The sequence below is a fragment of the Tenrec ecaudatus genome, chromosome 2, assembly GCF_050624435.1.
Source record: "Tenrec ecaudatus isolate mTenEca1 chromosome 2, mTenEca1.hap1, whole genome shotgun sequence".
NCBI lineage: Eukaryota > Metazoa > Chordata > Mammalia > Afrosoricida > Tenrecidae > Tenrec > Tenrec ecaudatus.
The window spans coordinates 208,617,632-208,644,830 of NC_134531.1; the positions used below are offsets into that span (position 1 = coordinate 208,617,632).

Consider the following 27,199-nt stretch of genomic DNA (forward strand, 5'->3'; position numbering starts at 1 on the left):
ATGGAGAAACACAAAGAAACCTAAGGCAAGAAGAAAGACCGTTAAAAGTGATCAAGTGGCTTAGTATCCACTCAGAAAGCTACATACATGGCAGTCAAAGAGGACTGCCTTTGAAGGTGCAGCGGTGGCAAGGATGGAAGTAGAAGGGATCAGAGAGGATGTGATGGCCCTCTGCCAGAATGCCTGCTCTGGCCCTGTGCAGCGAGAAGGACCAGAGAGGTCAGAGGAGACTCACTATATCGGGCATGCTTGATGAGAGTGAGGCACTGAGCTGGGGCGGAGGGTGGTGTGAAGCTGCCCTTGGTCTCAGAGTCGGCCTTCCTGAAGTGTTCCTGAGCAGCGTGGCAGGTTTCCACCACCTTTTCTGAGACTGTGTTCTGGATCCGGGGGTATAGAGGAACACAGCGTGCCTGAGTGTGGGGTGCCAGAGTTCACACCGATTGTCATTGTTTCCCAGCCCAGGGTGTGCACAGACAAGGCCAGAGGTAGTTGTGAGATTAGTTGATTTTATTGGAGCTCAGGGTTGGCATGAGTGCCCTGAACAAAATTGACTTGGTGCCTGGGACACCCCGGCGGGAAGTTGCGTGAGCGCAGCCTCTGGAGCCCCGCATGTCCTTTGTCAGGGCACCTGAGTCAGGGACTGGGCCTGAGGCAGGGGCTGTGCTGCCCCCTGTGGTTGTCAAAGACAGGGGCAGGTGTCTGGCTGAAGCAGCAAGGGTGTCCCCTGATGAGATGTGGGGAAATCAGCAGCAGGCCCCCTGGCAGGATGAGGTGCCACAGCAGGCTGGGCGGGGACAGGCAGGGCAGCAGAGCAGGGACATGGAGGAGGAGGAGGCAGGGGCACAGCAGGCAGGTTTGCACACAGGTTGGCAGATGAGGGACATGCAGGAGGAGGGTTTGCAGCAGGAGGGCCCACACGGAGAGGGCTGGCAGCATGAGGAGGATGAGCAGGGGCCTGCCCCACAGCAGACGGGCACACAGCAGGCGGGCTTGCAGCAGACGGGCGTACAGCAGACGGGCATACAGCAGACAGGCTTACAGCACACAGGTGTGCAGCACACAGGTGTGCAGCAGACAGGCTTACAGCAGAGGGGTGTGCAGCACAGAGGCTGGCAGCAGGAGGGCCCACAGCAGGAGGGCCCACAGCAGGCAGTGCAGCCCGATTGGCAGGGGCTGGACCCACAGCTCACGGGGCTGCAGATGAGGGTCAGGCAGGAGGCTGGAGCACAGCAGGTGGACTGGCAGCAGCTGGGGGCGCAGCAGGTGGACTGGCAGCAGCTGGGGACACAGCAGGAGGACTGGCAGCAGGAGGGCTCACAGCAGCTCTCAGGACAGTTGTCCACCTCGCAGGACGGGTCAGTGCAAGCGCTGGGCAGGCAGACCCGGCTGCCATAGCTTCTGGAGCTGGAGCAGATGGACATGGTCGACGCAGGTGGAGCACAGGTGCTGGAGCAGCAGGGTCAGCCCTGGTGGGGTGGGAGGAGAGGCTGAGGGAGTGAGGTGTGTGGTGTGAGGAGCTCTGGGCTGTGGGGTTTTATATCCCGCTCTGGCTTGTGTTGATCCTCAGGAGGCTGAGCAAGCCTTCCCTTTCCTTGTTGTTGTTTAGCCTCCGGAGCTGGAGAACCTCATTCATGCGGTTCCTTTTCTGCAATTAGTTTTTCACTCAGGACACTGGTGAGCATGTCTCAGAAGTCTGCTTTTCCCCGTGTCCCTTGTGTTTGGCCCCAGAAAAGTTGTGAGGCAATATTTGTCCCGCGTGAGCTTAGGCTGCGTTTTTGAGGGGAACACGTTTCTTAAGTGATGTAATCTAGTTCTATCCGTCCTGCATTGAGTGCTTTCATTGTGTCCTCCCAATTTCTTTGAGGCAATTAAAACGTACATAGCTTATGGAATACAACTCGTTCAGATCATTCGATCTTAGAAGAGAAAGCCAATCGTCTCCCCCCTTCAGATCAGTGCCGTTTCTTTCAGGAGGATGTGCAGAGATTCCAAACCCGGTTTGCTCTCCCTTGTCTCTTGTGTTTTCTTCTGGTTTGCAGCACACGCTCAGGTGCCGGCTTTCTCACGCCTGAAGCCAGGCTCTGGAATCCCCTTTTCGTCTTGCCACACTAAGAGATCAAGTCGTTTATCACCCACGGTGGTGAGCTTTCATTTTCAGATTCCACGGGTGTCTGAAAATGGCTCACGGAGAAGTTGCAATCGTTTGGCGGAGTAGAGAACCCCAGTTTTTATCCATTGTTCTCTCAGAGCTAGGAAACCCTTTTCCACTGCCAATGATCCATTTTGCTGTAAAAAAGGCAGATGCTCACGATTTGTCATTTCGTTGTGGTTTCCCTGTGTCTCTCTTTGGCGACCTTGCTGAGTGCCATCTCTTCCCGTTCTGAAATGTCATAGGAAGTGCTTCCAGGACTGTGTCATGTTTTCTTTTCTACATTTGAAATACAACGAGTCCTTCAACGTGAAAGCTTATCTCAGGAAACGCAGAGCGGTTCTCCATCTGTGGCAGTGCCATGGTCTCCTGTCATCTTGAGTGAGTGGGTAGAGTCTAGCCTGTCCTTCACTTCATTGCCAGTGATGCCCCTGGGTGGGCATGGCCTTCTCTTGAGGATTCTGAGAACTCCTGTCTTCCTCCGTGGATGCGGGACACACACTCACCCTGTGAGACATTCCTGCTAAGAAGCCGCATAGAACTTCACTGATAGAATCAGGGCCCTGGAGCTGGAGGAGCCACTTGGAGGTCCCCACCAGCACGCAGATGCTCCACCGACACTGGATCCAGGAGACTTCCCATCCACTGGCTGTGATATTCCTGCATTCCACCTTATTGCATGAGCTGTGAGAGACTGAAGAGGAACTTATAGACCGCTACAGCACATAGGGGCGAACAGTGGCTGTATGGATTGATGTGTATAGGACCTCTGGGCCGCGGTGTTTTCTTGATATACGAATACCCTTTGAGAGAACGGTCTCTCTTAGACACATTTGAGGATCCCTGGATTTGTTTCTCTAGTCTATCCGGAGAAACACACCATCGGCACATGGATAAAATAAGACCCATCCCTCACGCCATGCAAAAATATTTTTTTATGCAGCATTGGATCTCCATCACCATCCAGCTTTCCCATTGCCGTCTGTTGAAGAGGGTGTCCCTGTCCCATTTTACGTGGGATAGTTTCCACTTAAAGTCTACCCACATGGCAGTCAAAGAGGACAGACACCTTTTCCACCTTTTGAGTTTACAATGCCCTCCTTTGTAGCAGCCACGGTGATGGGTGTCCACGGGCACCCTTTGATAGAAGGGCGTGTGGAGGGCACTTTTCATCCTTTGTATGAAGACTTAGGTGCATGCTTTTGTTAGTCTGTGTACACTAGAGAAACAAATCCACAGAAACTCCTGTGAAAGAGAGAGCTTTATATAAAGGTGAAGTGCACATCAAGGGAACGTCCTAACCCAGTGCTGCCCAAGCCCAGAGGTTCAACATTAGCCCATATGTCCGACCCTGATCCACACAGTCCTCCTCCATCTCACGGAACGCACGCCATGTTGCCAACTGCAGGAGGAAAGCCGAGTCAGTGAATGTGTAAGCATCTCAATGGTGGCAAGGGTCTCCACACGGTTGCTCCATCAGCCAGGGCTGCATGAGGGTAGGTCCATGTGACTTCTCCTCAGGCATGTCTTGCAGGAAGTGAGCCTTGCCAGCTGTAGCAGGGAACTGGCTAAGGCAGCTGCACCCTGGTCTGACCATCAGAAAGCAAAGGTCATGAGAATGAGGAAGGCGAGGCTCCCTGAGCCATTTGTCGTTCCACCCTTCATTTCCCCCTACATGTGTTTACCGGCCAGGGTACCACAGTAAGCTAACTATCTCAATGCTTGTGTTTATTCGACAGTTGATTGCGTCACTTATTTACTAACTTGCATTCAGTACAAAATCTTATGTGGTTACGGCTCATCATCATAAATGTTACTGGATATTAAGCTTGCTGACTTTGAGAATGCTTGCTATATATCTGTAAAGGACATTGTTGTACAGTTTCTCCTCATCGGGGTTTTTTAAGTTTCCAGTAATATCTATGGGTAGTTTTCTTTATTTAAGCAAACGGTCTATGGAAAAGACTTTTAAGGACCTCCGGGAAGCTGGTGCCTATGTAGAATGAACTGCTTTGTGTCCCTGTTGTGAGAACCGAAATTCGAGTGCCAACCGAAAATCGAGAGGGATTCAAGAGGAGGAAGAAGCCAAGAAAGTCCACACAGACAACAACCCAAGAACTCCGTCTCGGTGTCTCAAGGAAGCAAACATAGTCGTTCAGGAAGCTGAAAGAACCCCGGCCAGAGAAGTTCCCACCAGGAGAATTTCCGGGCAGATTGTTGTCAGGATGACTCACATCAAGTCCAAGGGAAAAATTGGTAAGAAAAGCCAGAGAAACAAGATGAATTACATGCAAAGTGCCAGCAAGGAGAATGCCCTCAGATTTCTCAGCAGAAACCATGCAGGCCAGAAGACGACGGAGTGATTTGTACAGAGGATCGTGGGCAAAAAGGTCAACCTAGCATCCTGTAATTAGCAAAATGATGCATCCAAAAGGATGGAGAAACACAAAGAAACCTAAGGCAAGAAGAAAGACCGTTAAAAGTGATCAAGTGGCTTAGTATCCACTCAGAAAGCTACATACATGGCAGTCAAAGAGGACTGCCTTTGAAGGTGCAGCGGTGGCAAGGATGGAAGTAGAAGGGATCAGAGAGGATGTGATGGCCCTCTGCCAGAATGCCTGCTCTGGCCCTGTGCAGCGAGAAGGACCAGAGAGGTCAGAGGAGACTCACTATATCGGGCATGCTTGATGAGAGTGAGGCACTGAGCTGGGGCGGAGGGTGGTGTGAAGCTGCCCTTGGTCTCAGAGTCGGCCTTCCTGAAGTGTTCCTGAGCAGCGTGGCAGGTTTCCACCACCTTTTCTGAGACTGTGTTCTGGATCCGGGGGTATAGAGGAACACAGCGTGCCTGAGTGTGGGGTGCCAGAGTTCACACCGATTGTCATTGTTTCCCAGCCCAGGGTGTGCACAGACAAGGCCAGAGGTAGTTGTGAGATTAGTTGATTTTATTGGAGCTCAGGGTTGGCATGAGTGCCCTGAACAAAATTGACTTGGTGCCTGGGACACCCCGGCGGGAAGTTGCGTGAGCGCAGCCTCTGGAGCCCCGCATGTCCTTTGTCAGGGCACCTGAGTCAGGGACTGGGCCTGAGGCAGGGGCTGTGCTGCCCCCTGTGGTTGTCAAAGACAGGGGCAGGTGTCTGGCTGAAGCAGCAAGGGTGTCCCCTGATGAGATGTGGGGAAATCAGCAGCAGGCCCCCTGGCAGGATGAGGTGCCACAGCAGGCTGGGCGGGGACAGGCAGGGCAGCAGAGCAGGGACATGGAGGAGGAGGAGGCAGGGGCACAGCAGGCAGGTTTGCACACAGGTTGGCAGATGAGGGACATGCAGGAGGAGGGTTTGCAGCAGGAGGGCCCACACGGAGAGGGCTGGCAGCATGAGGAGGATGAGCAGGGGCCTGCCCCACAGCAGACGGGCACACAGCAGGCGGGCTTGCAGCAGACGGGCGTACAGCAGACGGGCGTACAGCAGACAGGCTTACAGCACACAGGTGTGCAGCACACAGGTGTGCAGCAGACAGGCTTACAGCAGAGGGGTGTGCAGCACAGAGGCTGGCAGCAGGAGGGCCCACAGCAGGAGGGCCCACAGCAGGCAGTGCAGCCCGATTGGCAGGGGCTGGACCCACAGCTCACGGGGCTGCAGATGAGGGTCAGGCAGGAGGCTGGAGCACAGCAGGTGGACTGGCAGCAGCTGGGGGCGCAGCAGGTGGACTGGCAGCAGCTGGGGACACAGCAGGAGGACTGGCAGCAGGAGGGCTCACAGCAGCTCTCAGGACAGTTGTCCACCTCGCAGGACGGGTCAGTGCAAGCGCTGGGCAGGCAGACCCGGCTGCCATAGCTTCTGGAGCTGGAGCAGATGGACATGGTCGACGCGGGTGGAGCACAGGTGCTGGAGCAGCAGGGTCAGCCCTGGTGGGGTGGGAGGAGAGGCTGAGGGAGTGAGGTGTGTGGTGTGAGGAGCTCTGGGCTGTGGGGTTTTATATCCCGCTCTGGCTTGTGTTGATCCTCAGGAGGCTGAGCAAGCCTTCCCTTTCCTTGTTGTTGTTTAGCCTCCGGAGCTGGAGAACCTCATTCATGCGGTTCCTTTTCTGCAATTAGTTTTTCACTCAGGACACTGGTGAGCATGTCTCAGAAGTCTGCTTTTCCCCGTGTCCCTTGTGTTTGGCCCCAGAAAAGTTGTGAGGCAATATTTGTCCCGTGTGAGCTTAGGCTGCGTTTTTGAGGGGAACACGTTTCTTAAGTGATGTAATCTAGTTCTATCCGTCCTGCATTGAGTGCTTTCATTGTGTCCTCCCAATTTCTTTGAGGCAATTAAAACATACATAGCTTATGGAATACAACTCGTTCAGATCATTCGATCTTAGAAGAGAAAGCCAATCGTCTCCCCCCTTCAGATCAATGCCGTTTCTTTCAGGAGGATGTGCAGAGATTCCAAACCCGGTTTGCTCTCCCTTGTCTCTTGTGTTTTCTTCTGGTTTGCAGCACACGCTCAGGTGCCGGCTTTCTCACGCCTGAAGCCAGGCTCTGGAATCCCCTTTTCGTCTTGCCACACTAAGAGATCAAGTCGTTTATCACCCACGGTGGTGAGCTTTCATTTTCAGATTCCACGGGTGTCTGAAAATGGCTCACGGAGAAGTTGCAATCTTTTGGCGGAGTAGAGAACCCCAGTTTTTATCCATTGTTCTCTCAGAGCTAGGAAACCCTTTTCCGCTGCCAATGATCCATTTTGCTGTAAAAAAGGCAGATGCTCACGATTTGTCATTTCGTTGTGGTTTCCCTGAGTCTCTCTTTGGCGACCTTGCTGAGTGCCATCTCTTCTCGTTCTGAATTGTCATAGGAAGTGCTTCCAGGACTGTGTCATGTTTTGTTTTCTACATTTGAAATACAACGTGTCCTTCAACGTGAAAGCTTATCTCAGGAAACGCAAAGCGGTTCTCCATCTTTGGCAGTGCCATGGTCTGTCATCTTGAGTGAGTGGGTAGAGTCTAGCCTGTCCTTCACTTCATTGCCAGTGATGCCCCTGGGTGGGCATGGCCTTCTCTTGAGGATTCTGAGAACTCCTGTCTTCCTCCGTGGATGCGGGACACACACTCGCCCTGTGAGACATTCCTGCTAAGAAGCCGCATAGAACTTCACTGATAGAATCAGGGCCTTGGAGCTGGAGGAGCCACTTGGAGGTCCCCACCAGCACGCAGATACTCCACCGACACTGGATCCAGGAGACTTCCCATCCACTGGCTGTGATATTCCTGCATTCCACCTTATTGCATGAGCTGTGAGAGACTGAAGAGGAACTTATAGACCGCTACAGCACATAGGGGCGAACAGTGGCTGTATGGATTGATGTGTATAGGACCTCTGGGCCGCGGTGTTTTCTTGATATACGAATACCCTTTGAGAGAACGGTCTCTCTTAGACACATTTGAGGATCCCTGGATTTGTTTCTCTAGTCTATCCGGAGAAACACCCCATCGGCACATGGATAAAATAAGACCCATCCCTCACGCCATGCAAAAATATTTTTTTATGCAGCATTGGATCTCCATCGCCATCCAGCTTTCCCATTGCCGTTTGTTGAAGAGGGTGTCCCTGTGCCATTTTACGTGGGATAGTTTCCACTTAAAGTCTACCCACATGGCAGTCAAAGAGGACAGACACCTTTTCCACCTTTTGAGTTTACAATACCCTCCTTCGTAGCAGCCACGGTGATGGGTGTCCATGGGCACCCTTTGATAGAAGGGGGTGTGGAGGGCACTTTTCATCCTTTGTATGAAGACTTAGGTGCATGCTTTTGTTAGTCTGTGTACACTAGAGAAACAAATCCACAGAAACTCCTGTGAAAGAGAGAGCTTTATATAAAGGTGACGTGCACATTAAGGGAACGTCGCAACCCAGTGCTGCCCAAGCCCAGAGGTTCAACATTAGCCCATATGTCCGATCCTGATCCACAGAGTCCTCCTCCATCTCACGGAACGCACGCCATGTTGCCAACTGCAGGAGGAAAGCCGAGTCAGTGAATGTGTAAGCATCTCAGTGGTGGCAGGGGTCTCCACACGGTTGCTCCATCAGCCAGGGCTGCATGAGGGTAGGTCCATGTGACTTCTCCTCAGGCATGTCTTGCAGGAAGTGAGCCTTGCCAGCTGTAGCAGGGAACTGGCTAAGGCAGCTGCACCCTGGTCTGACCATCAGAAAGCAAAGGTCATGAGAATGAGGAAGGCGAGGCTCCCTGAGCCATTTGTCGTTCCACCCTTCATTTCCCCCTACATGTGTTTACATGCCAGAGTACCACAGTAAGCTAACTATCTCAATGCTTGTGTTTATTCGACAGTTGATTGCGTCACTTATTTACTAACTTGCATTCAGTACAAAATCTTATGTGGTTACGGCTCATCATCATAAATGTTACTGGATATTAAGCTTGCTGACTTTGAGAATGCTTGCTATATATCTGTAAAGGACATTGTTGTACAGTTTCTCCTCATCGGGGTTTTCTAAGTTTCCAGTAATATCTATGGGTAGTTTTCTTTATTTAAGCAAACGGTCTATGGAAAAGACTTTTAAGGACCTCCGGGAAGCTGGTGCCTATGTAGAATGAACTGCTTTGTGTCCCTGTTGTGAGAACCGAAATTCGAGTGCCAACCGAAAATCGAGAGGGATTCAAGAGGAGGAAGAAGCCAAGAAAGTCCACACAGACAACAACCCAAGAACTCCGTCTCGGTGTCTCAAGGAAGCAAACATAGTCGTTAAGGAAGCTGAAAGAACCCTGGCCAGAGAAGTTCCCACCAGGAGAATTTCCGGGCAGATTGTTGTCAGGATGACTCACATCAAGTCCAAGGGAAAAAATGGTAAGAAAAGCCAGAGAAACAAGATGAATTACATGCAAAGTGCCCGCAAGGAGAATGCCCTCAGATTCTCAGCAGAAACCATGCAGGAAAGAAGACGACGGAGTGATTTGTACAGAGGATCGTGGGCAAAAAGGTCAACCTAGCATATTGTAATTAGCAAAATGATGCATCCAAAAGGATGGAGAAACACAAAAAGAAACCTAAGGCAAGAAGAAAGACCGTTAAAAGTGATCAAGTGTCTTAGTATCCACTCAGAAAGCTACATACATGGCAGTCAAAGAGGACTGCCTTTGAAGGTGCAGCGGTGGCAAGGATGGAAGTAGAAGGGATCAGAGAGGATGTGATGGCCCTCTGCCAGAATGCCTGCTCTGGCCCTGTGCAGCGAGAAGGACCAGAGAGGTCAGAGGAGACTCACTATATCGGGCATGCTTGATGAGAGTGAGGCACTGAGCTGGGGCGGAGGGTGGTGTGAAGCTGCCCTTGGTCTCAGAGTCGGCCTTCCTGAAGTGTTCCTGAGCAGCGTGGCAGGTTTCCACCACCTTTTCTGAGACTGTGTTCTGGATCCGGGGGTATAGAGGAACACAGCGTGCCTGAGTGTGGGGTGCCAGAGTTCACACCGATTGTCATTGTTTCCCAGCCCAGGGTGTGCACAGACAAGGCCAGAGGTAGTTGTGAGATTAGTTGATTTTATTGGAGCTCAGGGTTGGCATGAGTGCCCTGAACAAAATTGACTTGGTGCCTGGGACACCCCGGCGGGAAGTTGCGTGAGCGCAGCCTCTGGAGCCCCGCATGTCCTTTGTCAGGGCACCTGAGTCAGGGACTGGGCCTGAGGCAGGGGCTGTGCTGCCCCCTGTGGTTGTCAAAGACAGGGGCAGGTGTCTGGCTGAAGCAGCAAGGGTGTCCCCTGATGAGATGTGGGGAAATCAGCAGCAGGCCCCCTGGCAGGATGAGGTGCCACAGCAGGCTGGGCGGGGACAGGCAGGGCAGCAGAGCAGGGACATGGAGGAGGAGGAGGCAGGGGCACAGCAGGCAGGTTTGCACACAGGTTGGCAGATGAGGGACATGCAGGAGGAGGGTTTGCAGCAGGAGGGCCCACACGGAGAGGGCTGGCAGCATGAGGAGGATGAGCAGGGGCCTGCCCCACAGCAGACGGGCACACAGCAGGCGGGCTTGCAGCAGACGGGCGTACAGCAGACGGGCGTACAGCAGACAGGCTTACAGCACACAGGTGTGCAGCACACAGGTGTGCAGCAGACAGGCTTACAGCAGAGGGGTGTGCAGCACAGAGGCTGGCAGCAGGAGGGCCCACAGCAGGAGGGCCCACAGCAGGCAGTGCAGCCCGATTGGCAGGGGCTGGACCCACAGCTCACGGGGCTGCAGATGAGGGTCAGGCAGGAGGCTGGAGCACAGCAGGTGGACTGGCAGCAGCTGGGGGCGCAGCAGGTGGACTGGCAGCAGCTGGGGACACAGCAGGAGGACTGGCAGCAGGAGGGCTCACAGCAGCTCTCAGGACAGTTGTCCACCTCGCAGGACGGGTCAGTGCAAGCGCTGGGCAGGCAGACCCGGCTGCCATAGCTTCTGGAGCTGGAGCAGATGGACATGGTCGACGCAGGTGGAGCACAGGTGCTGGAGCAGCAGGGTCAGCCCTGGTGGGGTGGGAGGAGAGGCTGAGGGAGAGAGGTGTGTGGTGTGAGGAGCTCTGGGCTGTGGGGTTTTATATCCCGCTCTGGCTTGTGTTGATCCTCAGGAGGCTGAGCAAGCCTTCCCTTTCCTTGTTGTTGTTTAGCCTCCGGAGCTGGAGAACCTCATTCATGCGGTTCCTTTTCTGCAATTAGTTTTTCACTCAGGACACTGGTGAGCATGTCTCAGAAGTCTGCTTTTCCCCGTGTCCCTTGTGTTTGGCCCCAGAAAAGTTGTGAGGCAATATTTGTCCCGCGTGAGCTTAGGCTGCGTTTTTGAGGGGAACACGTTTCTTAAGTGATGTAATCTAGTTCTATCCGTCCTGCATTGAGTGCTTTCATTGTGTCCTCCCAATTTCTTTGAGGCAATTAAAACGTACATAGCTTATGGAATACAACTCGTTCAGATCATTCGATCTTAGAAGAGAAAGCCAATCGTCTCCCCCCTTCAGATCAGTGCCGTTTCTTTCAGGAGGATGTGCAGAGATTCCAAACCCGGTTTGCTCTCCCTTGTCTCTTGTGTTTTCTTCTGGTTTGCAGCACACGCTCAGGTGCCGGCTTTCTCACGCCTGAAGCCAGGCTCTGGAATCCCCTTTTCGTCTTGCCACACTAAGAGATCAAGTCGTTTATCACCCACGGTGGTGAGCTTTCATTTTCAGATTCCACGGGTGTCTGAAAATGGCTCACGGAGAAGTTGCAATCTTTTGGCGGAGTAGAGAACCCCAGTTTTTATCCATTGTTCTCTCAGAGCTAGGAAACCCTTTTCCACTGCCAATGATCCATTTTGCTGTAAAAAAGGCAGATGCTCACGATTTGTCATTTCGTTGTGGTTTCCCTGTGTCTCTCTTTGGCGACCTTGCTGAGTGCCATCTCTTCCCGTTCTGAAATGTCATAGGAAGTGCTTCCAGGACTGTGTCATGTTTTGTTTTCTACATTTGAAATACAACGAGTCCTTCAACGTGAAAGCTTATCTCAGGAAACGCAGAGCGGTTCTCCATCTGTGGCAGTGCCATGGTCTCCTGTCATCTTGAGTGAGTGGGTAGAGTCTAGCCTGTCCTTCACTTCATTGCCAGTGATGCCCCTGGGTGGGCATGGCCTTCTCTTGGGGATTCTGAGAACTCCTATCTTCCTCCGTGGATGCGGGACACACACTCGCCCTGTGAGACATTCCTGCTAAGAAGCCGCATAGAACTTCACTGATAGAATCAGGGCCCTGGAGCTGGAGGAGCCACTTGGAGGTCCCCACCAGCACGCAGATGCTCCACCGACACTGGATCCAGGAGACTTCCCATCCACTGGCTGTGATATTCCTGCATTCCACCTTATTGCATGAGCTGTGAGAGACTGAAGAGGAACTTATAGACCGCTACAGCACATAGGGGCGAACAGTGGCTGTATGGATTGATGTGTATAGGACCTCTGGGCCGCGGTGTTTTCTTGATATACGAATACCCTTTGAGAGAACGGTCTCTCTTAGACATATTTGAGGATCCCTGGATTTGTTTCTCTAGTCTATCCGGAGAAACACCCCATCGGCACATGGATAAAATAAGACCCATCCCTCATGCCATGCAAAAATATTTTTTTATGCAGCATTGGATCTCCATCGCCATCCAGCTTTCCCATTGCCGTTTGTTGAAGAGGGTGTCCCTGTCCCATTTTACGTGGGATAGCTTCCACATAAGTCTACCCACATGGCAGTCAAAGAGGACAGACACCTTTTCCACCTTTTGAGTTTACAATGCCCTCCATTGTAGCAGCCACGGTGATGGGTGTCCACGGGCACCCTTTGATAGAAGGGCGTGTGGAGGGCACTTTTCATCCTTTGTATGAAGACTTAGGTGCATGCTTTTGTTAGTCTGTGTACACTAGAGAAACAAATCCACAGAAACTCCTGTGAAAGAGAGAGCTTTATATAAAGGTGAAGTGCACATCAAGGGAACGTCGCAACCCAGTGCTGCCCAAGCCCAGAGGTTCAACATTAGCCCATATGTCCGACCCTGATCCACAGAGTCCTCCTCCATCTCACGGAACGCACGCCATGTTGCCAACCTCAGGAGGAAAGCCGAGTCAGTGAATGTGTAAGCATCTCAATGGTGGCAGGGGTCTCCACACGGTTGCTCCATCAGCCAGGGCTGCATGAGGGTAGGTCCATGTGACTTCTCCTCAGGCATGTCTTGCAGGAAGTGAGCCTTGCCAGCTGTAGCAGGGAACTGGCTAAGGCAGCTGCACCCTGGTCTGACCATCAGAAAGCAAAGGTCATGAGAATGAGGAAGGCGAGGCTCCCTGAGCCATTTGTCGTTCCACCCTTCATTTCCCCCTACATGTGTTTACCGGCCAGGGTACCACAGTAAGCTAACTATCTCAATGCTTGTGTTTATTCGACAGTTGATTGTGTCACTTATTCACTAACTTGCATTCAGTACAAAATCTTATGTGGTTACGGCTCATCATCATAAATGTTATTGGATATTAAGCTTGCTGACTTTGAGAATGCTTGCTATATATCTGTAAAGGACATTGTTGTACAGTTTCTCCTCATCGGGGTTTTCTAAGTTTCCAGTAATATCTATGGGTAGTTTTCTTTATTTATGCAAACGGTCTATGGAAAAGACTTTTAAGGACCTCCGGGAAGCTGGTGCCTATGTAGAATGAACTGCTTTGTGTCCCTGTTGTGAGAACCGAAATTCGAGTGCCAACCGAAAATCGAGAGGGATTCAAGAGGAGGAAGAAGCCAAGAAAGTCCACACAGACAACAACCCAAGAACTCCGTCTCGGTGTCTCAAGGAAGCAAACATAGTCGTTCAGGAAGCTGAAAGAACCCCGGCCAGAGAAGTTCCCACCAGGAGAATTTCCGGGCAGATTGTTGTCAGGATGACTCACATCAAGTCCAAGGGAAAAAATGGTAAGAAAAGCCAGAGAAACAAGATGAATTACATGCAAAGTGCCAGCAAGGAGAATGCCCTCAGATTTCTCAGCAGAAACCGTGCAGGCCAGAAGACGACGGAGTGATTTGTACAGAGGATCGTGGGCAAAAAGGTCAACCTAGCATCCTGTAATTAGCAAAATGATGCATCCAAAAGGATGGAGAAACACAAAGAAAACTAAGGCAAGAAGAAAGACCGTTAAAAGTGATCAAGTGGCTTAGTATCCACTCAGAAAGCTACATACATGGCAGTCAAAGAGGACTGCCTTTGAAGGTGCAGCGGTGACAAGGATGGAAGTAGAAGGGATCAGAGAGGATGTGATGACCCTCTGCCAGAATGCCTGCTCTGGTCCTGTGCAGCGAGAAGGACCAGAGAGGACAGAGGAGACTCACTATATCGGGCATGCTTGATGAGTGTGAGGCACTGAGCTGGGGCGGAGGGTGGTGTGAAGCTGCCCTTGGTCTCAGAGTCGGCCTTCCTGAAGTGTTCCTGAGCAGCGTGGCAGGTTTCCACCACCTTTTCTGAGACTGTGTTCTGGATCCGGGGGTATAGAGGAACACAGCGTGCCTGAGTGTGGGGTGCCAGAGTTCACACCGATTGTCATTGTTTCCCAGCCCAGGGTGTGCACAGACAAGGCCAGAGGTAGTTGTGAGATTAGTTGATTTTATTGGAGCTCAGGGTTGGCATGAGTGCCCTGAACAAAATTGACTTGGTGCCTGGGACACCCCGGCGGGAAGTTGCGTGAGCGCAGCCTCTGGAGCCCCGCATGTCCTTTGTCAGGGCACCTGAGTCAGGGACTGGGCCTGAGGCAGGGGCTGTGCTGCCCCCTGTGGTTGTCAAAGACAGGGGCAGGTGTCTGGCTGAAGCAGCAAGGGTGTCCCCTGATGAGATGTGGGGAAATCAGCAGCAGGCCCCCTGGCAGGATGAGGTGCCACAGCAGGCTGGGCGGGGACAGGCAGGGCAGCAGAGCAGGGACATGGAGGAGGAGGAGGCAGGGGCACAGCAGGCAGGTTTGCACACAGGTTGGCAGATGAGGGACATGCAGGAGGAGGGTTTGCAGCAGGAGGGCCCACACGGAGAGGGCTGGCAGCATGAGGAGGATGAGCAGGGGCCTGCCCCACAGCAGACGGGCACACAGCAGGCGGGCTTGCAGCAGACGGGCGTACAGCAGACGGGCGTACAGCAGACAGGCTTACAGCACACAGGTGTGCAGCACACAGGTGTGCAGCAGACAGGCTTACAGCAGAGGGGTGTGCAGCACAGAGGCTGGCAGCAGGAGGGCCCACAGCAGGAGGGCCCACAGCAGGCAGTGCAGCCCGATTGGCAGGGGCTGGACCCACAGCTCACGGGGCTGCAGATGAGGGTCAGGCAGGAGGCTGGAGCACAGCAGGTGGACTGGCAGCAGCTGGGGGCGCAGCAGGTGGACTGGCAGCAGCTGGGGACACAGCAGGAGGACTGGCAGCAGGAGGGCTCACAGCAGCTCTCAGGACAGTTGTCCACCTCGCAGGACGGGTCAGTGCAAGCGCTGGGCAGGCAGACCCGGCTGCCATAGCTTCTGGAGCTGGAGCAGATGGACATGGTCGACGCAGGTGGAGCACAGGTGCTGGAGCAGCAGGGTCAGCCCTGGTGGGGTGGGAGGAGAGGCTGAGGGAGTGAGGTGTGTGGTGTGAGGAGCTCTGGGCTGTGGGGTTTTATATCCCGCTCTGGCTTGTGTTGATCCTCAGGAGGCTGAGCAAGCCTTCCCTTTCCTTGTTGTTGTTTAGCCTCCGGAGCTGGAGAACCTCATTCATGCGGTTCCTTTTCTGCAATTAGTTTTTCACTCAGGACACTGGTGAGCATGTCTCAGAAGTCTGCTTTTCCCCGTGTCCCTTGTGTTTGGCCCCAGAAAAGTTGTGAGGCAATATTTGTCCCGCGTGAGCTTAGGCTGCGTTTTTGAGGGGAACACGTTTCTTAAGTGATGTAATCTAGTTCTATCCGTCCTGCATTGAGTGCTTTCATTGTGTCCTCCCAATTTCTTTGAGGCAATTAAAACGTACATAGCTTATGGAATACAACTCGTTCAGATCATTCGATCTTAGAAGAGAAAGCCAATCGTCTCCCCCCTTCAGATCAGTGCCGTTTCTTTCAGGAGGATGTGCAGAGATTCCAAACCCGGTTTGCTCTCCCTTGTCTCTTGTGTTTTCTTCTGGTTTGCAGCACACGCTCAGGTGCCGGCTTTTTCACGCCTGAAGCCAGGCTCTGGAATCCCCCTTTCGTCTTGCCACACTAAGAGATCAAGTCGTTTATCACCCACGGTGGTGAGCTTTCATTTTCAGATTCCACGGGTGTCTGAAAATGGCTCACGGAGAAGTTGCAATCTTTTGGCGGAGTAGAGAACCCCAGATTTTATCCATTGTTCTCTCAGAGCTAGGAAACCCTTTTCCGCTGCCAATGATCCATTTTGCTGTAAAAAAGGCAGATGCTCACGATTTGTCATTTCGTTGTGGTTTCCCTGAGTCTCTCTTTGGCGACCTTGCTGAGTGCCATCTCTTCTCGTTCTGAATTGTCATAGGAAGTGCTTCCAGGACTGTGTCATGTTTTGTTTTCTACATTTGAAATACAACGTGTCCTTCAACGTGAAAGCTTATCTCAGGAAACGCAAAGCGGTTCTCCATCTTTGGCAGTGCCATGGTCTGTCATCTTGAGTGAGTGGGTAGAGTCTAGCCTGTCCTTCACTTCATTGCCAGTGATGCCCCTGGGTGGGCATGGCCTTCTCTTGAGGATTCTGAGAACTCCTGTCTTCCTCCGTGGATGCGGGACACACACTCGCCCTGTGAGACATTCCTGCTAAGAAGCCGCATAGAACTTCACTGATAGAATCAGGGCCTTGGAGCTGGAGGAGCCACTTGGAGGTCCCCACCAGCACGCAGATACTCCACCGACACTGGATCCAGGAGACTTCCCATCCACTGGCTGTGATATTCCTGCATTCCACCTTATTGCATGAGCTGTGAGAGACTGAAGAGGAACTTATAGACCGCTACAGCACATAGGGGCGAACAGTGGCTGTATGGATTGATGTGTATAGGACCTCTGGGCCGCGGTGTTTTCTTGATATACGAATACCCTTTGAGAGAACGGTCTCTCTTAGACACATTTGAGGATCCCTGGATTTGTTTCTCTAGTCTATCCGGAGAAACACCCCATCGGCACATGGATAAAATAAGACCCATCCCTCACGCCATGCAAAAATATTTTTTTATGCAGCATTGGATCTCCATCGCCATCCAGCTTTCCCATTGCCGTTTGTTGAAGAGGGTGTCCCTGTGCCATTTTACGTGGGATAGTTTCCACTTAAAGTCTACCCACATGGCAGTCAAAGAGGACAGACACCTTTTCCACCTTTTGAGTTTACAATACCCTCCTTCGTAGCAGCCACGGTGATGGGTGTCCATGGGCACCCTTTGATAGAAGGGGGTGTGGAGGGCACTTTTCATCCTTTGTATGAAGACTTAGGTGCATGCTTTTGTTAGTCTGTGTACACTAGAGAAACAAATCCACAGAAACTCCTGTGAAAGAGAGAGCTTTATATAAAGGTGACGTGCACATTAAGGGAACGTCGCAACCCAGTGCTGCCCAAGCCCAGAGGTTCAACATTAGCCCATATGTCCGATCCTGATCCACAGAGTCCTCCTCCATCTCACGGAACGCACGCCATGTTGCCAACTGCAGGAGGAAAGCCGAGTCAGTGAATGTGTAAGCATCTCAATGGTGGCAGGGGTCTCCACACGGTTGCTCCATCAGCCAGGGCTGCATGAGGGTAGGTCCATGTGACTTCTCCTCAGGCATGTCTTGCAGGAAGTGAGCCTTGCCAGCTGTAGCAGGGAACTGGCTAAGGCAGCTGCACCCTGGTCTGACCATCAGAAAGCAAAGGTCATGAGAATGAGGAAGGCGAGGCTCCCTGAGCCATTTGTCGTTCCACCCTTCATTTCCTCCTACATGTGTTTACCGGCCAGGGTACCACAGTAAGCTAACTATCTCAATGCTTGTGTTTATTCGACAGTTGATTGCGTCACTTATTCACTAACTTGCATTCAGTACAAAATCTTATGTGGTTACGGCTCATCATCATAAATGTTATTGGATATTAAACTTGCTGACTTTGAGAATGCTTGCTACATATCTATAAAGGACATTGTTGTACAGTTTCTCCTCATCGGGGTTTTCTAAGTTTCCAGTAATATCTATGGGTAGTTTTCTTTATTTATGCAAACGGTCTATGGAAAAGACTTTTAAGGACCTCCGGGAAGCTGGTGCCTATGTAGAATGAACTGCTTTGTGTCCCTGTTGTGAGAACCGAAATTCGAGTGCCAACCGAAAATCGAGAGGGATTCAAGAGGAGGAAGAAGCCAAGAAAGTCCACACAGACAACAACCCAAGAACTCCGTCTCGGTGTCTCAAGGAAGCAAACATAGTCGTTCAGGAAGCTGAAAGAACCCCGGCCAGAGAAGTTCCCACCAGGAGAATTTCCGGGCAGATTGTTGTCAGGATGACTCACATCAAGTCCAAGGGAAAAAATGGTAAGAAAAGCCAGAGAAACAAGATGAATTACATGCAAAGTGCCAGCAAGGAGAATGCCCTCAGATTTCTCAGCAGAAACCATGCAGGCCAGAAGACGACGGAGTGATTTGTACAGAGGATCGTGGGCAAAAAGGTCAACCTAGCATCCTGTAATTAGCAAAATGATGCATCCAAAAGGATGGAGAAACACAAAGAAAACTAAGGCAAGAAGAAAGACCGTTAAAAGTGATCAAGTGGCTTAGTATCCACTCAGAAAGCTACATACATGGCAGTCAAAGAGGACTGCCTTTGAAGGTGCAGCGGTGGCAAGGATGGAAGTAGAAGGGAAAAGAGAGGATGTGATGGTCCTCTGCCAGAATGCCTGCTCTGGCCCTGTGCAGCGAGAAGGACCAGAGAGGTCAGAGGAGACTCACTATATCGGGCATGCTTGATGAGAGTGAGGCACTGAGCTGGGGCGGAGGGTGGTGTGAAGCTGCCCTTGGTCTCAGAGTCGGCCTTCCTGAAGTGTTCCTGAGCAGCGTGGCAGGTTTCCACCACCTTTTCTGAGACTGTGTTCTGGATCCCGGGGTATAGAGGAACACAGCGTGCCTGAGTGTGGGGTGCCAGAGTTCACACCGATTGTCATTGTTTCCCAGCCCAGGGTGTGCACAGACAAGGCCAGAGGTAGTTGTGAGATTAGTTGATTTTATTGGAGCTCAGGGTTGGCATGAGTGCCCTGAACAAAATTGACTTGGTGCCTGGGACACCCCGGCGGGAAGTTGCGTGAGCGCAGCCTCTGGAGCCCCGCATGTCCTTTGTCAGGGCACCTGAGTCAGGGACTGGGCCTGAGGCAGGGGCTGTGCTGCCCCCTGTGGTTGTCAAAGACAGGGGCAAGTGTCTGGCTGAAGCAGCAAGGGTGTCCCCTGATGAGATGTGGGGAAATCAGCAGCAGGCCCCCTGGCAGGATGAGGTGCCACAGCAGGCTGGGCGGGGACAGGCAGGGCAGCAGAGCAGGGACATGGAGGAGGAGGAGGCAGGGGCACAGCAGGCAGGTTTGCACACAGGTTGGCAGATGAGGGACATGCAGGAGGAGGGTTTGCAGCAGGAGGGCCCACACGGAGAGGGCTGGTAGCATGAGGAGGATGAGCAGGGGCCTGCCCCACAGCAGACGGGCACACAGCAGGCGGGCTTGCAGCAGACGGGCGTACAGCAGACGGGCGTACAGCAGACAGGCTTACAGCACACAGGTGTGCAGCACACAGGTGTGCAGCAGACAGGCTTACAGCAGAGGGGTGTGCAGCACAGAGGCTGGCAGCAGGAGGGCCCACAGCAGGAGGGCCCACAGCAGGCAGTGCAGCCCGATTGGCAGGGGCTGGACCCACAGCTCACGGGGCTGCAGATGAGGGTCAGGCAGGAGGCTGGAGCACAGCAGGTGGACTGGCAGCAGCTGGGGGCGCAGCAGGTGGACTGGCAGCAGCTGGGGACACAGCAGGAGGACTGGCAGCAGGAGGGCTCACAGCAGCTCTCAGGACAGTTGTCCACCTCGCAGGACGGGTCAGTGCAAGCGCTGGGCAGGCAGACCCGGCTGCCATAGCTCCTGGAGCTGGAGCAGATGGACATGGTCGACGCGGGTGGAGCACAGGTGCTGGAGCAGCAGGGTCAGCCCTGGTGGGGTGGGAGGAGAGGCTGAGGGAGTGAGGTGTGTGGTGTGAGGAGCTCTGGGCTGTGGGGTTTTATATCCCGCTCTGGCTTGTGTTGATCCTCAGGAGGCTGAGCAAGCCTTCCCTTTCCTTGTTGTTGTTTAGCCTCCGGAGCTGGAGAACCTCATTCATGCAGTTCCTTTTCTGCAATTAGTTTTTCACTCAGGACACTGGTGAGCATGTCTCAGAAGTCTGCTTTTCCCCGTGTCCCTTGTGTTTGGCCCCAGAAAAGTTGTGAGGCAATATTTGTCCCGCGTGAGCTTAGGCTGCGTTTTTGAGGGGAACACGTTTCTTAAGTGATGTAATCTAGTTCTATCCGTCCTGCATTGAGTGCTTTCATTGTGTCCTCCCAATTTCTTTGAGGCAATTAAAACATACATAGCTTATGGAATACAACTCGTTCAGATCATTCGATCTTAGAAGAGAAAGCCAATCGTCTCCCCCCTTCAGATCAATGCCGTTTCTTTCAGGAGGATGTGCAGAGATTCCAAACCCGGTTTGCTCTCCCTTGTCTCTTGTGTTTTCTTCTGGTTTGCAGCACACGCTCAGGTGCCGGCTTTCTCACGCCTGAAGCCAGGCTCTGGAATCCCCTTTTCGTCTTGCCACACTAAGAGATCAAGTCGTTTATCACCCACGGTGGTGAGCTTTCATTTTCAGATTCCACGGGTGTCTGAAAATGGCTCACGGAGAAGTTGCAATCTTTTGGCGGAGTAGAGAACCCCAGTTTTTATCCATTGTTCTCTCAGAGCTAGGAAACCCTTTTCCGCTGCCAATGATCCATTTTGCTGTAAAAAAGGCAGATGCTCACGATTTGTCATTTCGTTGTGGTTTCCCTGTGTCTCTCTTTGGCGACCTTGCTGAGTGCCATCTCTTCTCGTTCTGAATTGTCATAGGAAGTGCTTCCAGGACTGTGTCATGTTTTGTTTTCTACATTTGAAATACAACGTGTCCTTCAACGTGAAAGCTTATCTCAGGAAACGCAGAGCGGTTCTCCATCTTTGGCAGTGCCATGGTCTGTCATCTTGAGTGAGTGGGTAGAGTCTAGCCTGTCCTTCACTTCATTGCCAGTGATGCCCCTGGGTGGGCATGGCCTTCTCTTGAGGATTCTGAGAACTCCTGTCTTCCTCCGTGGATGCGGGACACACACTCGCCCTGTGAGACATTCCTGCTAAGAAGCCGCATAGAACTTCACTGATAGAATCAGGGCCTTGGAGCTGGAGGAGCCACTTGGAGGTCCCCACCAGCACGCAGATACTCCACCGACACTGGATCCAGGAGACTTCCCATCCACTGGCTGTGATATTCCTGCATTCCACCTTATTGCATGAGCTGTGAGAGACTGAAGAGGAACTTATAGACCGCTACAGCACATAGGGGCGAACAGTGGCTGTATGGATTGATGTGTATAGGACCTCTGGGCCGCGGTGTTTTCTTGATATACGAATACCCTTTGAGAGAACGGTCTCTCTTAGACACATTTGAGGATCCCTGGATTTGTTTCTCTAGTCTATCCGGAGAAACACCCCATCGGCACATGGATAAAATAAGACCCATCCCTCACGCCATGCAAAAATATTTTTTTATGCAGCATTGGATCTCCATCGCCATCCAGCTTTCCCATTGCCGTTTGTTGAAGAGGGTGTCCCTGTGCCATTTTACGTGGGATAGTTTCCACTTAAAGTCTACCCACATGGCAGTCAAAGAGGACAGACACCTTTTCCACCTTTTGAGTTTACAATACCCTCCTTCGTAGCAGCCACGGTGATGGGTGTCCATGGGCACCCTTTGATAGAAGGGGGTGTGGAGGGCACTTTTCATCCTTTGTATGAAGACTTAGGTGCATGCTTTTGTTAGTCTGTGTACACTAGAGAAACAAATCCACAGAAACTCCTGTGAAAGAGAGAGCTTTATATAAAGGTGACGTGCACATTAAGGGAACGTCGCAACCCAGTGCTGCCCAAGCCCAGAGGTTCAACATTAGCCCATATGTCCGATCCTGATCCACAGAGTCCTCCTCCATCTCACGGAACGCACGCCATGTTGCCAACTGCAGGAGGAAAGCCGAGTCAGTGAATGTGTAAGCATCTCAATGGTGGCAGGGGTCTCCACACGGTTGCTCCATCAGCCAGGGCTGCATGAGGGTAGGTCCATGTGACTTCTCCTCAGGCATGTCTTGCAGGAAGTGAGCCTTGCCAGCTGTAGCAGGGAACTGGCTAAGGCAGCTGCACCCTGGTCTGACCATCAGAAAGCAAAGGTCATGAGAATGAGGAAGGCGAGGCTCCCTGAGCCATTTGTCGTTCCACCCTTCATTTCCCCCTACATGTGTTTACCGGCCAGGGTACCACAGTAAGCTAACTATCTCAATGCTTGTGTTTATTCGACAGTTGATTGTGTCACTTATTCACTAACTTGCATTCAGTACAAAATCTTATGTGGTTACGGTTCATCATCATAAATGTTATTGGATATTAAGCTTGCTGACTTTGAGAATGCTTGCTATATATCTGTAAAGGACATTGTTGTACAGTTTCTCCTCATCGGGGTTTTCTAAGTTTCCAGTAATATCTATGGGTAGTTTTCTTTTTTTAAGCAAACGGTCTATGGAAAAGACTTTTAAGGACCTCCGGGAAGCTGGTGCCTATGTAGAATGAACTGCTTTGTGTCCCTGTTGTGAGAACCGAAATTCGAGTGCCAACCGAAAATCGAGAGGGATTCAAGAGGAGGAAGAAGCCAAGAAAGTCCACACAGACAACAACCCAAGAACTCCGTCTCGGTGTCTCAAGGAAGCAAACATAGTCGTTCAGGAAGCTGAAAGAACCCCGGCCAGAGAAGTTCCCACCAGGAGAATTTCCGGGCAGATTGTTGTCAGGATGACTCACATCAAGTCCAAGGGAAAAAATGGTAAGAAAAGCCAGAGAAACAAGATGAATTACATGCAAAGTGCCAGCAAGGAGAATGCCCTCAGATTTCTCAGCAGAAACCATGCAGGCCAGAAGACGACGGAGTGATTTGTACAGAGGATCGTGGGCAAAAAGGTCAACCTAGCATCCTGTAATTAGCAAAATGATGCATCCAAAAGGATGGAGAAACACAAAGAAAACTAAGGCAAGAAGAAAGACCGTTAAAAGTGATCAAGTGGCTTAGTATCCACTCAGAAAGCTACATACATGGCAGTCAAAGAGGACTGCCTTTGAAGGTGCAGCGGTGACAAGGATGGAAGTAGAAGGGATCAGAGAGGATGTGATGACCCTCTGCCAGAATGCCTGCTCTGGCCCTGTGCAGCGAGAAGGACCAGAGAGGACAGAGGAGACTCACTATATCGGGCATGCTTGATGAGTGTGAGGCACTGAGCTGGGGCGGAGGGTGGTGTGAAGCTGCCCTTGGTCTCAGAGTCGGCCTTCCTGAAGTGTTCCTGAGCAGCGTGGCAGGTTTCCACCACCTTTTCTGAGACTGTGTTCTGGATCCCGGGGTATAGAGGAACACAGCGTGCCTGAGTGTGGGGTGCCAGAGTTCACACCGATTGTCATTGTTTCCCAGCCCAGGGTGTGCACAGACAAGGCCAGAGGTAGTTGTGAGATTAGTTGATTTTATTGGAGCTCAGGGTTGGCATGAGTGCCCTGAACAAAATTGACTTGGTGCCTGGGACACCCCGGCGGGAAGTTGCGTGAGCGCAGCCTCTGGAGCCCCGCATGTCCTTTGTCAGGGCACCTGAGTCAGGGACTGGGCCTGAGGCAGGGGCTGTGCTGCCCCCTGTGGTTGTCAAAGACAGGGGCAGGTGTCTGGCTGAAGCAGCAAGGGTGTCCCCTGATGAGATGTGGGGAAATCAGCAGCAGGCCCCCTGGCAGGATGAGGTGCCACAGCAGGCTGGGCGGGGACAGGCAGGGCAGCAGAGCAGGGACATGGAGGAGGAGGAGGCAGGGGCACAGCAGGCAGGTTTGCACACAGGTTGGCAGATGAGGGACATGCAGGAGGAGGGTTTGCAGCAGGAGGGCCCACACGGAGAGGGCTGGCAGCATGAGGAGGATGAGCAGGGGCCTGCCCCACAGCAGACGGGCACACAGCAGGCGGGCTTGCAGCAGACGGGCGTACAGCAGACGGGCGTACAGCAAACAGGCTTACAGCACACAGGTGTGCAGCACACAGGTGTGCAGCAGACAGGCTTACAGCAGAGGGGTGTGCAGCACAGAGGCTGGCAGCAGGAGGGCCCACAGCAGGAGGGCCCACAGCAGGCAGTGCAGCCCGATTGGCAGGGGCTGGACCCACAGCTCACGGGGCTGCAGATGAGGGTCAGGCAGGAGGCTGGAGCACAGCAGGTGGACTGGCAGCAGCTGGGGGCGCAGCAGGTGGACTGGCAGCAGCTGGGGACACAGCAGGAGGACTGGCAGCAGGAGGGCTCACAGCAGCTCTCAGGACAGTTGTCCACCTCGCAGGACGGGTCAGTGCAAGCGCTGGGCAGGCAGACCCGGCTGCCATAGCTTCTGGAGCTGGAGCAGATGGACATGGTCGACGCGGGTGGAGCACAGGTGCTGGAGCAGCAGGGTCAGCCCTGGTGGGGTGGGAGGAGAGGCTGAGGGAGTGAGGTGTGTGGTGTGAGGAGCTCTGGGCTGTGGGGTTTTATATCCCGCTCTGGCTTGTGTTGATCCTCAGGAGGCTGAGCAAGCCTTCCCTTTCCTTGTTGTTGTTTAGCCTCCGGAGCTGGAGAACCTCATTCATGCAGTTCCTTTTCTGCAATTAGTTTTTCACTCAGGACACTGGTGAGCATGTCTCAGAAGTCTGCTTTTCCCCGTGTCCCTTGTGTTTGGCCCCAGAAAAGTTGTGAGGCAATATTTGTCCCGTGTGAGCTTAGGCTGCGTTTTTGAGGGGAACACGTTTCTTAAGTGATGTAATCTAGTTCTATCCGTCCTGCATTGAGTGCTTTCATTGTGTCCTCCCAATTTCTTTGAGGCAATTAAAACATACATAGCTTATGGAATACAACTCGTTCAGATCATTCGATCTTAGAAGAGAAAGCCAATCGTCTCCCCCCTTCAGATCAATGCCGTTTCTTTCAGGAGGATGTGCAGAGATTCCAAACCCGGTTTGCTCTCCCTTGTCTCTTGTGTTTTCTTCTGGTTTGCAGCACACGCTCAGGTGCCGGCTTTCTCACGCCTGAAGCCAGGCTCTGGAATCCCCTTTTCGTCTTGCCACACTAAGAGATCAAGTCGTTTATCACCCACGGTGGTGAGCTTTCATTTTCAGATTCCACGGGTGTCTGAAAATGGCTCACAGAGAAGTTGCAATCTTTTGGCGGAGTAGAGAACCCCAGTTTTTATCCATTGTTTTCTCAGAGCTAGGAAACCCTTTTCCGCTGCCAATGATCCATTTTGCTGTAAAAAAGGCAGATGCTCACGATTTGTCATTTCGTTGTGGTTTCCCTGTGTCTCTCTTTGGCGACCTTGCTGAGTGCCATCTCTTCTCGTTCTGAATTGTCATAGGAAGTGCTTCCAGGACTGTGTCATGTTTTGTTTTCTACATTTGAAATACAACGTGTCCTTCAACGTGAAAGCTTATCTCAGGAAACGCAGAGCGGTTCTCCATCTTTGGCAGTGCCATGGTCTGTCATCTTGAGTGAGTGGGTAGAGTCTAGCCTGTCCTTCACTTCATTGCCAGTGATGCCCCTGGGTGGGCATGGCCTTCTCTTGAGGATTCTGAGAACTCCTGTCTTCCTCCGTGGATGCGGGACACACACTCGCCCTGTGAGACATTCCTGCTAAGAAGCCGCATAGAACTTCACTGATAGAATCAGGGCCTTGGAGCTGGAGGAGCCACTTGGAGGTCCCCACCAGCACGCAGATACTCCACCGACACTGGATCCAGGAGACTTCCCATCCACTGGCTGTGATATTCCTGCATTCCACCTTATTGCATGAGCTGTGAGAGACTGAAGAGGAACTTATAGACCGCTACAGCACATAGGGGCGAACAGTGGCTGTATGGATTGATGTGTATAGGACCTCTGGGCCGCGGTGTTTTCTTGATATACGAATACCCTTTGAGAGAACGGTCTCTCTTAGACACATTTGAGGATCCCTGGATTTGTTTCTCTAGTCTATCCGGAGAAACACCCCATCGGCACATGGATAAAATAAGACCCATCCCTCACGCCATGCAAAAATATTTTTTTATGCAGCATTGGATCTCCATCGCCATCCAGCTTTCCCATTGCCGTTTGTTGAAGAGGGTGTCCCTGTGCCATTTTACGTGGGATAGTTTCCACTTAAAGTCTACCCACATGGCAGTCAAAGAGGACAGACACCTTTTCCACCTTTTGAGTTTACAATACCCTCCTTCGTAGCAGCCACGGTGATGGGTGTCCATGGGCACCCTTTGATAGAAGGGGGTGTGGAGGGCACTTTTCATCCTTTGTATGAAGACTTAGGTGCATGCTTTTGTTAGTCTGTGTACACTAGAGAAACAAATCCACAGAAACTCCTGTGAAAGAGAGAGCTTTATATAAAGGTGACGTGCACATTAAGGGAACGTCGCAACCCAGTGCTGCCCAAGCCCAGAGGTTCAACATTAGCCCATATGTCCGATCCTGATCCACAGAGTCCTCCTCCATCTCACGGAACGCACGCCATGTTGCCAACTGCAGGAGGAAAGCCGAGTCAGTGAATGTGTAAGCATCTCAATGGTGGCAGGGGTCTCCACACGGTTGCTCCATCAGCCAGGGCTGCATGAGGGTAGGTCCATGTGACTTCTCCTCAGGCATGTCTTGCAGGAAGTGAGCCTTGCCAGCTGTAGCAGGGAACTGGCTAAGGCAGCTGCACCCTGGTCTGACCATCAGAAAGCAAAGGTCATGAGAATGAGGAAGGCGAGGCTCCCTGAGCCATTTGTCGTTCCACCCTTCATTTCCCCCTACATGTGTTTACCGGCCAGGGTACCACAGTAAGCTAACGATCTCAATGCTTGTGTTTATTCGACAGTTGATTGCGTCACTTATTCACTAACTTGCATTCAGTACAAAATCTTATGTGGTTACGGCTCATCATCATAAATGTTACTGGATATTAAGCTTGCTGACTTTGAGAATGCTTGCTATATATCTGTAAAGGACATTGTTGTACAGTTTCTCCTCATCGGGGTTTTCTAAGTTTCCAGTAATATCTATGGGTAGTTTTCTTTTTTTAAGCAAACGGTCTATGGAAAAGACTTTTAAGGACCTCCGGGAAGCTGGTGCCTATGTAGAATGAACTGCTTTGTGTCCCTGTTGTGAGAACCGAAATTCGAGTGCCAACCGAAAATCGAGAGGGATTCAAGAGGAGGAAGAAGCCAAGAAAGTCCACACAGACAACAACCCAAGAACTCCGTCTCGGTGTCTCAAGGAAG

General features: G+C 52.1%; 6 protein-coding genes across 6 annotated transcripts; all 6 read right to left on the reverse strand.

Moving 5' to 3' along the window:
- Window positions 1-743: 743 nt before the first annotated feature.
- Window positions 744-1,451, reverse strand: LOC142439687 (uncharacterized). The gene has a single exon (XM_075542225.1). The coding sequence runs from the start codon at window positions 1,419-1,421 to the stop codon at window positions 744-746; it is 678 nt and encodes a 225-aa protein (XP_075398340.1). The 5' UTR covers window positions 1,422-1,451.
- A 3,876-nt stretch (window positions 1,452-5,327) lies between these two features.
- Window positions 5,328-6,035, reverse strand: LOC142439679 (uncharacterized). Its single transcript, XM_075542217.1, has one exon. It carries the CDS (start codon window positions 6,003-6,005, stop codon window positions 5,328-5,330), a length of 678 nt encoding a protein of 225 aa, XP_075398332.1. The 5' UTR covers window positions 6,006-6,035.
- A 3,874-nt stretch (window positions 6,036-9,909) lies between these two features.
- Window positions 9,910-10,617, reverse strand: LOC142439672 (uncharacterized). Its single transcript, XM_075542210.1, has one exon. The coding sequence runs from the start codon at window positions 10,585-10,587 to the stop codon at window positions 9,910-9,912; it is 678 nt and encodes a 225-aa protein (XP_075398325.1). The 5' UTR covers window positions 10,588-10,617.
- Window positions 10,618-14,492: 3,875 nt separating this feature from the next.
- On the reverse strand, window positions 14,493-15,200 carry LOC142439680 (uncharacterized). The gene has a single exon (XM_075542218.1). The coding sequence runs from the start codon at window positions 15,168-15,170 to the stop codon at window positions 14,493-14,495; it is 678 nt and encodes a 225-aa protein (XP_075398333.1). The 5' UTR covers window positions 15,171-15,200.
- A 3,873-nt stretch (window positions 15,201-19,073) lies between these two features.
- LOC142439682 (uncharacterized) lies at window positions 19,074-19,781 on the reverse strand. The gene has a single exon (XM_075542219.1). The coding sequence runs from the start codon at window positions 19,749-19,751 to the stop codon at window positions 19,074-19,076; it is 678 nt and encodes a 225-aa protein (XP_075398334.1). The 5' UTR covers window positions 19,752-19,781.
- A 3,873-nt stretch (window positions 19,782-23,654) lies between these two features.
- On the reverse strand, window positions 23,655-24,362 carry LOC142439683 (uncharacterized). The gene has a single exon (XM_075542220.1). The coding sequence runs from the start codon at window positions 24,330-24,332 to the stop codon at window positions 23,655-23,657; it is 678 nt and encodes a 225-aa protein (XP_075398335.1). The 5' UTR covers window positions 24,333-24,362.
- Between the last annotated feature and the right edge of the window lie 2,837 nt (window positions 24,363-27,199).

Coding starts and splice junctions, on each gene's coding strand:
- LOC142439683 (XM_075542220.1), bottom strand. CDS start 24,332: ATGTCCATCTGCTCCAGCTCCAGAAGCTATGGCAGCCGGGTCTGCCTG.
- LOC142439679 (XM_075542217.1), bottom strand. CDS start 6,005: ATGTCCATCTGCTCCAGCTCCAGAAGCTATGGCAGCCGGGTCTGCCTG.
- LOC142439680 (XM_075542218.1), bottom strand. CDS start 15,170: ATGTCCATCTGCTCCAGCTCCAGAAGCTATGGCAGCCGGGTCTGCCTG.
- LOC142439682 (XM_075542219.1), bottom strand. CDS start 19,751: ATGTCCATCTGCTCCAGCTCCAGGAGCTATGGCAGCCGGGTCTGCCTG.
- LOC142439687 (XM_075542225.1), bottom strand. CDS start 1,421: ATGTCCATCTGCTCCAGCTCCAGAAGCTATGGCAGCCGGGTCTGCCTG.
- LOC142439672 (XM_075542210.1), bottom strand. CDS start 10,587: ATGTCCATCTGCTCCAGCTCCAGAAGCTATGGCAGCCGGGTCTGCCTG.